We start from the raw sequence: 12863 nt of genomic DNA, 5'->3' as shown, positions 1-12863 counted from the left end.
AAATTAATTTGAACTTATTTCATTTTATATACTTGATTTCCCTATAAAATAAAATATCTAAAATTTACATTTTTTTACTTAATTTTCTAAATTATATATATATATATATTTACAAATTTATGATAATCGTAATGTATATATTTCTTAAATTTTAGTAGTCTAATTTTTTTAATAATAAATTATACAATTTGATATATACATCATGCATTTTTTCACCTAAAAGTATTTTCTTTTTGAACATCATTTTTCTTCCTTCCCGATTCTGGATCTACATGTTTCTGGGTCTATACTAACCATAGAGTTTCTAATTGTGTCCGCGTTTCAAATAACAAGTGATATAAACTGTGAATTAATTGTGGGTTTGAGGACGAGTTGGCGTTGACACCCGAAAACGGAACCCTAGAAACCTTATTCCCTCGGTGTTCATCTGAAAAATGGCAGGTAATTTGGGAGGAAATCAATTTCAATTCCCGTCAAACTGAAGAAGAAGAATAAGAGAGCGAGAGAGAGCTTCCTTGCAGTTATTATCAAGTCATGTGGACGAATGTTTTTAGAATCGTACGTCGCTTCTTCCGTTTCTCTTTTAATTTATTTTTTAAATTTATTTTCTCCTGATCGAACTAGGGTTTTTGTTTTGCTGTTTAACTCAACAATTCATTTGCGAACTAGAGAACAATTCCTGATTGAACTAGTTTGAAGTTCGACTGACCTTGCACTGGTTAAGGATTGCATCCTAGCTAACTTATTTGCGGACTGGCAGTTAATTTTTTTTCCTCTCAAATTTTGTTTTAATTTATTTGTTTTACCATCTGCATTGAAAAATGCTGTGCAAAATTTTGAAGGTGATAAAGAAACTTTAAGTTATATTAAAGGATTGTCAACCCATCCGGCCCGCTAATATTAGGATTACATACTTCATTTAACACGGATTGATCATGCTTCACATGTGCTCCATTTTTAAAGCATTTTTATGATGTTGGTTCAGATTTTGTATTTAACAAAGATTCTGAATTTAATACCCAGAAGATCAAATCATTTCTTTAACATTGAACATGGGCTCCTTTTACAGGGAGGTCTCAGTCAAGTGTCATGGTTCCACTTTCTTCCCGTTGAATCTGATTTAAATTCTCTTCCCGATAAAAGGTTAGTAACCAGGGCATCTATTTCCTCTTATCTTTCTACGCATCTCTTGGAGCTTTTAAGAAGCAAATTATCAGAGTTACTTTGTAAACAACCAGTTACTTATAATTTGCTCTTGACGTTGCACAGAATAAAAGTAAAGCAGAAAGATGCTGCTACATTGTTAGTTCTCTCATCCCATCTGCAGCTACAGAAGGAGGGATTTCTTAGTGCATGGACCAATTCCTTTGTCGGTCCCTGGGATCCATCTCAAGGTCTGCATAATCCAGGTTAGGGTGCAATCTTGCTTTGTGATGATGAACTTTCCTGTGGTTTAACTTTGAAACAAAGATATAAGATACACTATTTTTTTTTATATCTAATGGAGTTTTTTTGATGCATATAGATGAGAAAATTAAGCTATGGCTTTTCATCCCTGGACGTCATGCATCTGTCGTGGGCTCTGCACAATCTGCAGTGTCCAGGTTAAGAGGTATCACATAGCCCTAAGTTTCTATTGTTGACTTTGTTCTTTTCTTTTCTTTAGTTATATGTATATTATACTTGTCTATTAGGGAATTTGTAGATTAGAGTGGCACTCCTCTTTTAGGACTAAGTTTCCTTTTGTCATCCACATGGAACTTTTGCTTATTGCTGTATTTACAGTATAAATGCACTATTTATTTTACTCATCTATGTATTTTGTTGAAGTTGTTGCTTCTGGACTTTGGCTGGCTCCTGGTGATTCAGAAGAGGTTGCTACTGCCCTTTCTCACGCTTTAAGGAATCGCATTGAAAGGTTTGTTTTATCCCTTGGATAAGTCTTTACTAGACCTGTCCGCATCAAACCGAGACTTGGATGTGATTTTGAGGCCTGGGTCTGACCCAAATTCGTATTTAGTTGATAAATTTTTTATTTTAATTTAATTCTGAAAATGTGTAAATAATTAATAACATAATATATATTTTGATGTTTTTAATTGCAAACGGACTTATTGACCTGACCGCCTGATGAATCAGGCTAAGCCTTGGGAAAGAAAATTTTATAGTCAACTGTGAATTGCCTGGCCCAGTCCATGGACTGGTCTAGTCCTGATCATGTCATTTAAATTTCACAGGGCACTTTTGGGATTCTCCTACATGAGATTTGGTGATGTATTTTCAAGGTATCATCCACCACAAGTTGAAGAATCTATCAGGTATGTTAATATTTATTATCAATCGGTGGTAATTTAATTTAAACAAGTAGATATTGTGCTGATCAAAAGACCATAGTTATTGTTAATATGCTGTACTTGAGACCTATGATGTTTGCTCCTCCTCTTCCATGACTTAGAATGCATCCTTTTCTTGTGGTTGTTTTGGCTTTTGCACTACCATGCTTAGGAATGTCATTCCCACCAATTAGAGGAAGAAGCGAACTGCCACTTGTTTAAAAACCAAGAGACAAAGAGAGTCTTTAAAGAGATAAATCGAATAAAGTGTAAGCGAAAGTAAACAAGAACAACAAATAAACATAGATGACGTATGGAAATAAAACGATAAAGTAGGGTTATGCAAATCCTGTTGCTTACAAATTTTTGCATTTCCCCTGCAAATAATCGTTTAGGCAGAAGAGAACATTTATGAGTAAAAAAATTATATTTTTTGAAAAAGTGCTTATGGATGTGGAATTCTATATGGAAATCATGATCATACTAGGATCAAATGTCTTTTATAAGGAAGATAGGGGATCTGCTTTAGGATATTGTATGTTTGTTGGAGGAAACTTGATTTCATGGAAGAGTAAGAAACATATTGTGATCTCATGATGTAGTGCAAAAGGTGGATATTGAGCTATGGACAAGTCTGTGTGTGAAATAATATGGGTTTATCAGCTCCTCAATGAAGTAGGAATTAAGGTTTCAGTACCTGCAAAGCTATGGTGTGATAATCAAGTTGCGGTTCACATTGCTTCTAATCCAGTTTTTCATGAACGAATGAAACACATTAAAGTTTCTTGTTATTTCATTCACGAAAAGATTCAACAATATTTAGGAGATGTTTTTCACAAAAGGAATCCGAGGGGTGTGTGAATGGAAATGGAGTTTTAAATAATACTTTAGGGGTTGATTTTCGTGCTAAGGGGACAGATGTTGGTGCTGTTCCTAGTCAGCAGAATGTGGGAGGAATTTTTATTGAAAGGAGTGGAGCACGGGGGGTGCCACTTTGGGGCAGAATGGTGATGACCAAGTTTTTGGGCTTGATGTTTGTTTGGGCAGGCGAGAGGTCTCTGGGCCTGATCAGGAAAGTCATAGGGAGACTGCAGATGTTTCTAAGTCTGCAGATAGGCTCAATAGGGGTAAAGCCTTTCGTGCTAGAAGTCAAGCGAATCACAGGAAATTTAGGATTGCTCCTAGTCGTTCTGGTAGTGTTTGTTCGATGAGTGAAGTTTCTTTTTGTTTCCATGAGAGAGTTTTTAGTAGGGGATAGAGGTATACACAGAGATGATATGGTTCAGGACAGTGCCTCGTCTGAGTCCTCACTCGACTTTGTTAAAGCGAGGGAGGAGGCGGTTCCTACTAGGGAAGTTTGTGATATGTTGGGGATTTCTTTTTTAGGGGGGTAACATTTACTTGAAGAGGAGATTTTGAAATTGGAGTTGAAAGGTCTTCTAGGAGTTTGTGAGAGTAGCTAGTGAGCTGAGAAGGGGTTTTAGTCATTCTTTTGGTATGTCTCTTTTTAATTTGATTTCTTGGAATGTTAGGGGTCTTGGGAAAAAGGAAAAAAATTGAGTTGTGGCTAGACTTGTTAGCAATGTCAAACCGGTCTTTTTGATGTTACAGGAAACTAAGCTGAGTTTCTGTAAAATCGGCTTATGGAGGAAGTTGGGGGGCAAATTTCTGAAAGGTAGAAGTTTCCAATTAGCTGATGGGTCTGCTGGTGGTTTAATTTGTTTGTGGAATGAAGATCTATTTGAAGTTACCAGTGAATATAAGACCAGTAGATTTATTGCTGTCTCAGGGAAGTTCAAGGTGGTTAATTGTGACTGTGTTATTATTAATGTGTATGGTCCGTCTGTAGAGGCTGATAAGGAGGATTTTTTCAGAGGATTGATGGATTTTGTGCAAGGTCTAAGCCTGCCTGTATGCTTAGGGGGGATTTCAATGCATATCTTGATCCTGAGGAGAAGATTGGATTGGCTCAGAATTGGAATTCAATTGATCTTTTTTCGAACTTTGTTCAAAGTCTGAATCTCATGGACCTTCCGTTAGTGGGTGGGAAGTTTACTTGGTGCAATAATAGGGAAGGTGCCACTTGGATAAGGCTAGATCGGTTTTTATTAAGTGGTAGCTTACTGCATTGTTTTCCAAAAGTTGTCCAAAAAATGCTACCAAAGTCTTTATCGGATCATAATCCAGTGCTTCTATAAGAATATTTTAAAAACTAGGGCCCTAAACCCTTTCGGTTTTTTAACTACCTTCTAGAGGAAGAAGGTTTTGCTGGGGTGGTCCAAAATTCTATTAACATGTCCAATGGTCGTAGGGGTCTGTTTAGCATTCTGCAAGGTACTAAACAAGTGATTAAACAGTGGTCCAACAAAAATCGTTTGGGGATTTCCGATCAAATTTTAGCCTTGGAAGCCAGGATCAATGCTTTAGAATTGAAGTCTCAAGGTGGGGGATTTACTCTACGAGATAGGGATCAGCTTCTGTTGATGAGGTCTGATATGTGGATATTGCATAGGAAGGAGGAGAGTATTTGGCTGCAGAAGTCTAGAACGAAGTGGATTAAGGATGGGGATAGGAATACGAGGTTCTTCCATTTATGTGCTACTAATAGAAATAGAGTTAACGCAATATCGGCCTTGAAAGTGGATGGTGTTTTAGTTGCTGATCCGAATCAGATTAGAGCTGCTATTAAGGATTTTTCAAAGTCAATTACAATGCAAAGTCAACTTTAGAGGTGGAAGATATTAACCTGAATTTTTCTAAATTGTCTATCGAGCAAAAAGAGGGTCTTGAGGTTGAATTCTCAGAACAAGAAGTGTGGGAAGCTATTTTTTACTCGGATAACGCCAAGGCACCCGGCCCGAATGGTTATACTATGGGTTTCTTTAAAAAAATTTGGAATATCTTGAAGGATAATATTATGAAATTTGTTTGTGATTTCCATAGTGGAAGGAAATGGGAACACGGGGTTAATCATTCCTTTATTACGTTAATCCCAAAGAAACTCAATTCTGAGGAAGTTGAAGATTTCAGACCTATAAGCCTTGTCGGTAGCTTATACAAAATCATTTCTAAGGTGCTGTCGAAACGGCTTGTTGCTATTATTAAAGATATAATTAGCCCCTCGCAGGTTGCCTTTATTTCGGGTAGGCAGTTGCTTGATTGTGCTCTTTTGGCTAATGAAGGCATTGATTATTGGAGGAAACAAGGGCGATATGGAGTTGTTTTCAAAGTTGATTTCCGTAGGGCCTATGATTCTGTTGAATGGCCGATTCTTTTCAAACTACTAAAGGCTATGGTTTTTGGTGAAAAATGGATTTCATGGATGGAGTGTTGTGTCTCTACAGCCTCAATCTCGGTATTAGTGAATGGGTCTCCAACTGAGGAATTTCAGATTTCTAAAGGTTTGAGGCAGGGCTGCAGTTTGTCCCCTCTATTGTTTAATATAGTTGGGGAACTTTTAAATTTAATGCTGAACAAGGCTGTTGATCTGGGTCTTTTTGAAGGGTTCAGTATTGGCAGGTGCGATAATTCTTTCCATCTGACTCACGTTCAGTTTGCAGATGATCTCATATTATTCTGCAAAGACTTTCCTACTCATATCCTTAATATTAGGAGATTTTTGAGGGTTTTCAGTGTGATGTCAGGGCTGCACTTAAATCTGTCTAAGAGTATTTTGTATGGCATTAATGTGGAAGAGGTCAGCTTAATTGAATGGGCTAAGATGGCGGGATGTGGAGTGGGATCTTTTCCAATGACTTATCTTGGTTTGCCGCTTGGTTCAAAGAAGAATTCAGAGGGTATGTGGGAACCGGTTGTTCAGAATTTTTACAATAGACTAGCAGGCTGGAAAGCTAATTCTCTGTCGATGGCTGGAAGGTTAGTGCTGGTTAAGTCTGTGTTGTCCAGATTGCCGATATTTTACCTCTCAATAGAGTTTTGCTTGGGAAATGGGTATGGAAATTTGCAAATGATAAAAATAGTCAGTGGAAAAAGATGATTTGCTGCAAGAGCAACGTTAGCAACTTGTCTCTTTCAATAAAGAAGGCTATTTCTCCACACGATTCTTGGATTTGGAGAGCAATTCTTAACAATTATGTCAAAAATGATGAGGTTGGGGAATGTTTGAGAGCTAATTCAAAGATTCATATTGGTAATGGCAGATCGATCGTTTTTTGGTATGATGTATGGATCAACGACTCAACCTTAAAATCATAATTTCCAAGAATTTTTGCTTTATCGGTTAATAAGTGGGGGACAGTAGCTGAGTTTGGTGGTTTTGTGTAGAATGTTTGGGTGTGGAACATCCAGTTAAGAAGGTATTTACTTGACTGGGAACTGGATCAGTGGATTGCATTAATGTCCTTGATTGAAAATGTATCTTTGTCGGATTCAGTGGATGATTTTCTTGGGTGATCGGGGAAAGGTGATGGCCTGTTTTCGGTCAAGTCATGTAAGATGTCTTTATATAGCAGATCAGAAGGTTCGTTCGAGTGGAATAAGTGGGTTTGGGCTGGTTTGGCTCCTCCTAGAGTGGAAACGTTTCTATGGCAACTTTGTCATGGTAAAGTGGCAGTTAGAGAGGAGTTGAAGAAGAGAGGTATTCCTTTGGAAGACGGTCTTTGTCCACTGTGTCAATTGCATGAAGAATCTGTTGAGCATCTTTTCTTCTCTTGTGTGGTTGCAGGGGAGTTATGGACCAAATTCCTTAGGTTATGGAAAATTTCTACTGCTCTACCTTAAGACCCCTTTTCAATTCTGTGCTCTTGGTCGTTTCTAAGGAAGAATTCTTGTATTTGGAAGTTCATCCCGGGGGTTGTTTTATGGTCAATATGGAAGGTTAGGAATTTGGTGGTTTTCGAAAATTGGAAGGTCGGCACTTCATCTTTGTTCTTCTTCGCCAGATTTAGATTGGCTAAATGGTTTCTAGCTAAATACCCTTTGGTTCGTATAAACTCTGACATTTTAGCTGGGGATCCTACGCTTGCAGATAAGTTTCAGTATTATCATGTCCATGAGAAGGCTATTTGTTGGACTCCACCGCCTATAGATATGTTCAAACTAAACATTGATGGGGCGGTAAGAGGGGATAGGTTGCAAGGTGGTATAGGTGGTATTTTGAAAGATTCTACCCCTAATACCTTAGCCACTTTCTTAATAGCGGTAGGGCCTGGAACTCCTATTTTAGTAGAGTTGAAAGCTATTAAGGAAGGGATTGTGTTTTTCTTCTCATCGAACTGGGCTAACAAGGGGAGATTAATTATAGAAATGACTGTAAAACAACAGTGGATTGGATTTCTAAACAGAACTCTACACCAGCTTTTTTCAGCTCTATGGTGGAGGAAATTGGGGCATCTATTTCGGCTAAGGATATTGTTCTGAGATTGATTCCTAGGAGTTGCAATGTGGAAGATGACAAGTTAGCTAAGGAGGGGATTGGTTGATTGCTTCAAGCCTATTGTGGGAATGTTTTGTGTTGGTTTCCTAGCCGAGTTTAGGGTGTAAGTCTTTAGTAGTGGTGCTAGATCGGATACAGGCCAGACACAGTAGTGGTCGTTGTAGAATTGTTCAGGGCTGTTTCGGTTGTTTGGGTAGTTTTTCGTTTTTGGTTTTTTTGGGAAAGTCCCTTGGCTGTATTTTATGTAATTTATTATGGTTAATAAAATTTTAAGGCACTCTTTTCCCTCTTCCGCTGATTGTGGAGCTTCTCTACAAGCTCCTACAATCAAGAAGGGGTTTTTTAATGAGGCCTTCAATTCCTATAAAAAAAATTATCTATGTAACAATTTGGGCACAATTAATATCTATGTTCCAACTTGGGGGAAGCGTTACAGATTTGTAGACTAAATTTTAGGATTAATATATATTGTATTTAATGTAGGATATATTAACTAGGATATTACTTTACATAGTATAGGACCTCTGTACTTGTATAGATATCGGAAGCCTCTGCATTCAAAATGACGTTTAAGAATCGCGATAAAGCAACAGAGAAATGGGCTGAAACCTCAGCTTGCCAGACTAAGAATAGTCGTCAGTCCGAGATAGAGGAAAAGGAGAATGAAATCTTTTGAAAAAACTAGATATTAAGATGAAACGGGTGGATTTTATACTGTCGAAGGAGAGTGAAGTGGAGCATCAAAATCAGAGAGATGGGCAGCATACAAAGACTGTGCATAATTCAGAGGAGGCGAGGAAGAAGCTGAGTAGTACAGTGGCAGCGGAAGAATATGAGAGGATGGTGTTGGTGACAAACAAGAATAGGGATGATTCGTTGGTTGAAGCAAGGAGTGTGGAAGGGGCCATTGCGCAGATTTCTGAGGCGGAAATCCTTCCACAAGATTCTCATGTTTTTAACTACTGGAGGAAGAAAGATTATCCAAGAATCAACAATGGGTTTAGAACTGGCTACTTTACGTTATACATTGATAATTTACCAGAGAATATCCATTGGAAGCGGTTTGGATCGTTATTTTGCCCATACGGTCAGGTTATTGACGCCTTCATTCCAACTAAAAGAAATTCAAAGGGGGCACTTTTCGGTTTCATTCGCTTTGCTACAATTGGAGAAGCCTGGAGAGCGATCTCAAAGATGAATGGCGCTCGCATTGATGGTAGTAAAATTGGAGTCTCTTTTTCTAAATACAACACAAGACATTCTTTTTGGTGTTACAAGAAATAATCTCTATACAGTAAATGGTGTTGTTGACGAAGCTAAACTTCAAGTTTTGGATAACTGCCTAATGGGGTGGTGCAAGAACTATACCAAAATCGGTGATCTTGCTAGCCAAATGCAAGACAAAGGACTCAACGGTTTCTCGTTAATGAGAGCTGCTGGGAATGTAGTTCTCATGATATTCGAGGATTCTGATACGTTGAGAAGGGTTAAGAATGAACAATCAGAGACTCTTGCAGGGTGGTTTTCTAGAGTTGAAGTTTGGTCGGAGAATCTAGTGGTAGAATGCCGTCGAGTATGGGTAGTTTGCGAAGGGATTCCTTTTCACGCGTGGAATTAGGGTACTTTCAAGAACATTGCGGCTAGGTGGGGCAAATTAGTATCAATTGATGAAAGCTCTCAGTTTCCTACTTCTTTTGATCGTGCAAAACTTCAAATCCTCACAGAGACTAAAGTGAGGATTGATGAGTCATTAAGTTTGAAGGTCGATTCTAATTCTTTTGAAATCATGGTGCATGAAGTTGAGCCTTCTTTCAAACCAAACTCTTGGATCCCTGAGGAAGTCAATGATTCTCCAGATCTGAATTGTTTTCTCGGGGCAACGTTGGAGAATTCTCTGTCAGGATCGTCAGTGTCATCCCCATGTTTAAATTGCCCCGTCAAAGATGTTGCAATTGAAGGTCCCCACTTAGAAAAGGTTTCACTCATAAAGAGTGTCAAAAGTGATGAGAAATCGAGTAACAAATTGGGGTTGCACACAATGGAGGCTGTGGGTCATTCAAAATTAAATATCGTGGAGCATCTAGCTAATAAATCAGTTGATCATTCTGATGGTGTTACCCAGGGCCTCGGAAGATGCTCTTATGATGGGTCTCATTACTTCTCATGGTTCATCTACTGACACACTTCAATTAAAGGCAGATATCCCAGTGGTGCCCCCTATCCCTGCGAAATTAAGAACTAATCGTGTGGCGAAGAAATGCAAGACAAAGAAAAGAGTTCTGAATTAAGTGGCAAGGAAACATTGATTGAAGGGAAGGAAGTGTGGTTTTGGTTCATTAAAGATAATTTATCGAGCTGATTTTTTTGGTGATTTTGATACATGGTATTTTTGTGGAGTTCCCTTCAGAGGCGGATGTTTTTGGTTTAATGATTTTAGGTTTTGTTTTTATGTATGTTATGTCATTAAATGTTGGGTTGTTTTCCTATTGATGGAGGTTTATCTTAGGTATAGGGTGATTGCCTCTTGATTTTTGTGGTCGAGAAGGTGAGAGCTTTAGGTGATTATGTTTTTTGTATGTTATGTCATTAAATGTTGGGTTGTTTTCCTATTGATGGAGGTTTATCTTAGGTATAGGGTGATTGCCTCTTGATTTTTGTGGTCGAGAAGGTGAGAGCTTTAGGTGATTATGTTTTTTGTAATGGTGTTTATCCTCGTTTGAGGGTATTTCGTGTTTTCATATGTAATGAGGCGTTTTATTCAATGAAATATGAGGTACTCTTTTCTTCCTTCCTATGTTCGTTAACATACTTCTTAGTATGTGGACGAATACGAAGGGAGTTTTTAATGAGACCTCCAACTTCTATAAAAAAAAAATGTTGATGAATAAAAATAAAAGAAAGTATTCTATTTCAGAATTCTACAAGTTAGAAGCAGATGAAAAGAAAAGCTGCAAAAATTGGAATAACAATTTTCTTTTATTATTTTGCAGGAGAGCACAGACTACAATTGAGTTCATCTTTGCTGCTACAGAAGAATCTATTTTTGTACATGCTATAATATCCTCAAAGTTCGTGAAGCCTGGCATCTTATGTTTCTAGCAGTTTGCATTTGTGTAGTTTTATAATTTTCCCTCCAATATGCTCTGATACCTATTTTAATTATATTTTCAGGCATATCCGGACACTTTCAACTGGTGATATTGAGAAAGTGTTGGAGCATTCTTCTAATAATACCAGTTACCTGCTTCCTGGTTCGTTTATTACCCTTCTCTATTGTAGTTTTCGAAAATGACTTTGAAAAGGTTTGCTAGTGCTTTTGTGTGTGTAAGAGTGAGAGAGAGGTCATCTTGTATGATTTGTTAGTTAAATTTCCTGCTTTTTTTAATACTAGGTTATTCATTATTTCAACCTGATTTTAAAAGGTCAGTTATGCAAATTTTGCTGCATTGAGAAGGTTTGTGATTGTGTTCATTCTGATGTTTGGTTATAGTGATAATCTCCCCACATGGAATGTGTGGAAGGCTGACAGGATGTTGTCCGAACGATCTTATCAAGCAAGTCTATTTCAGGTGGACATTATTTATAATATGTTCATTTGTACTTCTGCACCCTCCTTGGGTTATTTGCAACTAATCCCTCTATAATGATTGTGCTTGGATTAATATTTTCCTTCTGCTGTTAAATTTCTTCTTTTTCAGCAACTCTGGAAAAAATAGTCTACCATATCATACTTCTCAAAGTTCTGCTTGCCAGCTGAGGGGCCAAAACTGCTATGTCAAAGTTAGTTTTGGATGCTCGAAATATAGAAGTGATAAGTCACTGAACCCAAGTCCTGATCATATCAGGAATTTACCCAAGCACCAGTCTACTGACGCTTATACAATGGGAAGAGGAGACCAGAAGGGATCAGCAGATCCCCTGTCAGTACATGATAAAACATTTATCTATCCACCTGAGGCTGTGCTTGTCCCTGTTTTGCAAATATCCTTTGCTAGATCCTCTTTGAGAAGGTATGTTCGAATTCTGTGGTAATCCATTTGCTGCCAGTGTTGATTTGTGTGCAATGATCTAGCTTGAGAACTGGCAAGGCCAACTTTCTCAAGCAGGTGGTATCTAGCTTTTTGTGATATTTAAAGCAGAATCTGTTTAAGACATTTCATACTGTCTTTTTTTTGGTTAAGCATCTTTGTAAAGATGAACTGATGAAACCATACTACTTTTTACTCTTTGTAAACTTATTTGTGTGACACACTTGCAAAAGCTTATATGTGAACTTGCAGATTCTGGTTACAAAATTGGTTAGGACCTTCATTGGCTGGTTCATCCTTTTTTAGGCATTGGTTAGTACTCTCTCTCTCTCTTTTTATCTCTCTTCCCTTCCTCCCCCTTTTTATCTTATTTGTTTGTTAACTTTCATGCTTTGCCTTCCTGCAGTACTCATTTAAGTATTTAAGCTTAAGAACTGTGAACTAATAAATTCACATCAAAAGAAAAAGCTTTACCAAAAAAATGCATGGCATGACTGTTCTAGATGAAGAAAATAAATGATTCATAAAAGCTCCTTTGCATCTGCTCTAGCCAAATTTAATAACAATTTTGAGAATGATTAATGTAAGCCACAAACAGGATAGCATGATTGAACAAATATAGGAAATGACCAACAGATTCCTATTCTGCGTGCAATACCACAATCAGGGTGCCTGCACCTGCATATTCACATAAACATTGGACGGGCAGGACTGTAAATTTCACCTATTTAAGTGGAGGAAAATGACATATGCTATCCTTACATTAATGACTTACCCGTTCATTACTTCATACCACAATTGAAAAACATTTTTTGCACATAGTTGTTTTATGGATGCGTATCATTTTGGTTGTGGTGAAGAAATATTCTCTGGTTCTTTTCCATTTTCCTTGCAATATAATAGATGAACGCAATAAATGCTGCATTCTTTTCCTGTGGTCTCTAAAGGGACTTGCAGGCACCCCTGTATTTTTTTTTTGATAAAGAAGTGAGACCTCGTTAAAAACCCCCCTTCATATCCATTGCTGTACAAAAATACAGCAGCGGACATTGGAAGGAGGAAAAGAGTGCCTCAATTGTTATTCCAGAATTACACTTCATACGACAG

General features: G+C 37.7%; 1 protein-coding gene across 4 annotated transcripts in view; it reads left to right on the top strand.

Moving 5' to 3' along the window:
• Positions 1-237: 237 nt before the first annotated feature.
• The window catches only part of LOC120133753 (mediator of RNA polymerase II transcription subunit 13-like), a 32698-nt gene continuing 20072 nt past the window's right edge, over positions 238-12863 (top strand). The window contains exons 1-11 of one of the 4 annotated variants that reach the window (XM_039150272.1): positions 238-558; positions 1070-1143; positions 1270-1409; positions 1526-1612; positions 1831-1918; positions 2238-2318; positions 10719-10796; positions 10900-10979; positions 11219-11297; positions 11427-11738; positions 12009-12068. In XM_039150272.1, the coding sequence (XP_039006203.1) occupies positions 535-558; positions 1070-1143; positions 1270-1409; positions 1526-1612; positions 1831-1918; positions 2238-2318; positions 10719-10796; positions 10900-10979; positions 11219-11297; positions 11427-11738; positions 12009-12068 (1103 nt within the window). In that variant the 5' untranslated portion in view covers positions 238-534. The remainder of the gene's footprint in view (positions 559-1069; positions 1144-1269; positions 1410-1525; positions 1613-1830; positions 1919-2237; positions 2319-10718; positions 10797-10899; positions 10980-11218; positions 11298-11426; positions 11739-12008; positions 12069-12863) is intronic. The other 3 variants (XM_039150274.1, XM_039150273.1, XM_039150275.1) reach the window with 3 other exon arrangements.

This window comes from Hibiscus syriacus, unplaced genomic scaffold, assembly GCF_006381635.1.
Source record: "Hibiscus syriacus cultivar Baekdansim isolate YM2019G1 unplaced genomic scaffold, ASM638163v2 tig00110596_pilon, whole genome shotgun sequence".
Taxonomy (NCBI): Eukaryota; Viridiplantae; Streptophyta; class Magnoliopsida; order Malvales; family Malvaceae; genus Hibiscus; species Hibiscus syriacus.
Note: the sequence above shows the minus strand (reverse complement) of the source record. Positions and strands in the feature narration are given on the sequence as shown.